This window comes from Emiliania huxleyi, assembly GCF_000372725.1.
Source record: "Emiliania huxleyi CCMP1516 unplaced genomic scaffold EMIHUscaffold_633, whole genome shotgun sequence".
NCBI lineage: Eukaryota > Haptophyta > Isochrysidales > Noelaerhabdaceae > Emiliania > Emiliania huxleyi.
The window spans coordinates 19,142-22,830 of NW_005197251.1; the positions used below are offsets into that span (position 1 = coordinate 19,142).

General features: G+C 64.3%; 1 protein-coding gene across 1 annotated transcript; it reads right to left on the reverse strand.

Annotated features, from left to right (window-relative positions):
* Window positions 1-2,258: 2,258 nt before the first annotated feature.
* Window positions 2,259-3,362, reverse strand: EMIHUDRAFT_419792 (hypothetical protein). Its single transcript, XM_005763400.1, has 4 exons — window positions 3,055-3,362; window positions 2,923-2,951; window positions 2,778-2,838; window positions 2,259-2,702 (listed from the first exon to the last, which is right to left on the reverse strand). The coding sequence occupies exons 1-4, from the start codon at window positions 3,355-3,357 to the stop codon at window positions 2,541-2,543; spliced, it is 555 nt and encodes a 184-aa protein (XP_005763457.1). The 5' UTR covers window positions 3,358-3,362; the 3' UTR covers window positions 2,259-2,540.
* Between the last annotated feature and the right edge of the window lie 327 nt (window positions 3,363-3,689).

A 3,689-nucleotide genomic window follows, 5' to 3' on the forward strand; every position in this document is an offset into this window, starting at 1 on the left:
CAGCTCTCACCCTGGCCTGATTGAGCAGCTCGCCGCCGTTGTCACTCAACGTGCGTCATGCGTGATCGAGCTTGAGGGAGGAGCTCCGCTAACGATTCGGCCGGGCCACCCAACGCCGCCGCCCATACCCGCCACCCACAAAGCGCCTGCTCTACTATCCCACACCACCATCTCCACTTTCCACGGATCATGCCCGTGATAGCACCATCACTGCCGCCGTCCTGGTTTTGAACGTGGCAGCTAGACTCAGGGACTCGGTAGTTGTGACCCCCCTGAGTGAAGGAGCAGGAGAGAGAGCTTTTGTGGTGTTGGTGTACGCAATGACGGGACAGGGTGGTTGTTCTCTCTATCTCCCCTTCTAGCTCTTAGCATGAGCTGCGCCCTGTGTCCGACCCCTTTTGCGCAGCAACACCTTAAACTTTTAGGCCCTCCAAATTCGGGTCGGAGCGTAGCGGAGTGGGTGGGCCCCGAGTTTGAAAAGGGCGACGGACGGGGACGCTTGCTTGCGTCCTAGCCTCCAACAACGCCTCCCCGGCGCAGAGGGGCCCCCGGAGGGATGCTCAACCGCTCCACGCCACGCCGCTTGCGGCGGTCCTCTTCCCAGCTCCGCTGAGGGCGCGGGGTTATTTGAAGAGCGGCACAAGTTCGCCGAGGGGGGGCGGCGGGCGCCTTCGCCCTCCTCGACACGAATATGGGCGTCTGCTGCTCGCGCAAGCGCCTGGAGGTCACCTCCTCCGACATAGATTGGATCAACGACGCGTGGTCCTGCGAGCCAAACTCGGGTGCCTCCAACGTCACCGAAGGAGTGCTGACCGTGTGGGACAAGAATAACCCCGAGGTGACAAACTGGTGCGCCCCGCAAGACTGGCGCGTGAACGCAAACTACATCCTGTCTCTGCCGCAAGGCAACGACTCGATGTTCACCGTGACCGCAACCGTGGACTTTTCAAACGCGACGGGCAAGGATGGGGCCATTAATTGCAATATGTACCTCTGCGGCGGCTATCCTTCAACGGGGACTTGGACGTACGGAGACGCGTATAACGCTGATAAGAGCGGCAACACGCACTCCGAACTCGACCTCTTCGAGACGGGCGATGCCACAGACGAGAATGGTGTTCCCGTCCTCATGCAAGTGACCACTCACGATGCGAACGGCAACCAATCGTACAGCTACGTCGGCTTTGGAGGAGTTGCGCCGGCGCTCGGCGGCGCAACCATCACGATGGCGACCGAGGCTGTGGCGACCGAGCCGATGACGCTGACATGGTCTGTCTACCCTAGCGACAACATGACCCTACGCGTCGTCCAGGGCTCTGTCGACGAGACGTTCGATCTCGGGTCAGCGACATGCCACGGCCACCCGCCACCGCGATGCCAGGTCTCCCTGTAGCACCTGTCCTCCCCACCACTGTAGGTTTGTCTGCATGGACTACGACTCATTGAAATATTCTTCCCTCAGCTGCGGCGTCAACAACTCGTTTGTGCCAACCAAATCCCCGGTGAGCCGCCGCTCCCAGCGATTCTCCCAGGGACCCTCCCAGCGATCTGAGAGCACACGTAAAGCGAACCTCGCAGGCAAGGACGGCAGCGCCGCCCAACGCTTCGGACTGCGGCTGCGCGAGCGGTCCGCCCCCGGGGTATGGGGACTCAGCAACCAGCCAGCCGCGTGGGTGGTGGACCATGTCCGGCCTCTCCATCCCGAACTCCACCACGACGGAGTGCGCGGCGGCGTGGAGCGCCTCGTCGTCGGGCACAGTCCAGCCGATCTATGGTTCAAGCGTACCGGAGGGCAAGGCTGCAGCCGTCTGATACATGCCATAGCAAGCATCACCAGCATAGCAGCAGCACCACGCACGCGCCGCCGCCGCCCCGCCCGCCGCCGCGCCCCGCCTCTCACATCCTTGCACACTGTCTCTCGTGAAATCGCTTTCGGAATCCCTTTCGGCTTTCGCGAGAGAGGGCAGAGCGCACCTCGAGGCGCAGAGCGAGCAGCGATCACCGACGCCGAAACGGCGCGGGGGGCGAGTCGACGGCGTGCGACGCTGCGGGGCGGGGTCGTTTTGGTTTTTGCGTCACCACCGCAAAAGGAAAAAAACCGAACCGGCCTGCACGCTGTGCAGGGCGCACCGCGGCGCGCACGCCCCCCCGGCCCCCCCGCGAAGCGCGATCCCGCGCGGCCGGGGGGGCCGGAGGACCGGAGGTCTGACTCCACGAAGCGGCGCATGCTAGCATGAGTTGACCACAGGATGCGCATGTGGCAATATACGGTGCGAAGAACGTAGAACTTTATAACCGACGACGAGAGAAAGATTTATTTAGATTATCTCGATAGAGAGCGGCACAAAACATTGTGAGGATTGACACGCTGAGCTCCGCTCTCTCACACTGTCGCGACCCAGAGTGCCGAGTGGAGCAGAGAAGCACCAAGAGTCGCCACACAGGCGCCCACAACCAACAGGCGGAGCAGGCGGCCCTCTAGACATGCAGCATCCCCCCCTCCTGCGGCGCCCGCCGAGTCCACAGGCACAGTACAGAAATCACGCTGGCGGCGTCGAGCCGTCGGCCTGAGTCGGCTTGCGGCTGCCGTCGGTGTAGATCTCGTCCATGAGCGCGGACACCTCGTCGTTGTCGAGCTCCTCGAACCGCTTCTGTATCACCGCGTTCTCATAGTCGCGGAGCTGCTTTGCATACGTCATGTCCTGCGCAGGGGAGCAGCGCCGCCGCGGGTGAGTTGGAGCGGGCCGGGCCGAGGCACGTTCACGGGACGAGGGCACCTTGTTGGCGACGCGGAACACGTAAGTGGACGTCCACGCGACCGTCCCCAGCCCGACGTACCTAAGGCGGGAGGAGGGAGGCGGCCGGCAGAGTGAGGAGAGCGCGGCGCGGAGAGGGGTGCCGCCCACACGCGTGCGCGCGCGCCCGACAAGAATCACGTTGCCCGCGCCCACCTGGCCGGGGAGCGGGCGGTCACGGGCGTGCGGCGCGGCGCGGGAAGCTTCAGCCAATCTAGAGCTGTGGACTTTGGCGAGCGGATGCCGTCGGGCGGCTCACCACATCCATGCCCATCTGATCCTGGAGGAAGTTGTAGAGCAGGAAGGGCGCCACGATGCCGATGACCGAGTAGAAGACGATTCCGCCCTTGGTTCCTATGTCCAGGAAGAAGGGCAGCCCGCCCCGCCGCTCCTCTGCAGCCACGGGCGCCGCGTGTCGGCTCGGAGCAGCGGCGGCAGCGCGAAGCGGCGAATGCTGTGCGACCACGCCGGGCGCTCGCGGCGGCAGTACCAGCGCTGACGCGCCGCTGCAGGCGCAGAGCAGAAGGCAGCTGAAAGAGGATCGGGCTGGCAGCATGTGCATTCGGGAAGGCTCCTGGCAAGAGAAGAATAACGGGCTGGGCCCTAAGAGGGGACCAGGATTCCAGAAATTGTTGTGTCCCCTCTCGCGTTGCTCGCTCGCCCGTGCGGAGGGCATGGCCGCGGAGGAGGCGAGTACGCGCTGCCAGGCCTTCCACAGACAGCCTCTTGGGCAGACTGAGGGTCGGCTTTGCGTGGCGTAGCCCGTGCGCTGCGCTGCGCAAAGCTGCGTGTGCTGAAGGTGCATCTGGTGCTTCCTTTCGGAAGTGCGCACCTCCTGCAGCTGGTGGAAGGCCGTGCCGCCGCCCGCCTGCTCCGTGGACAGGGCGGGGAGGC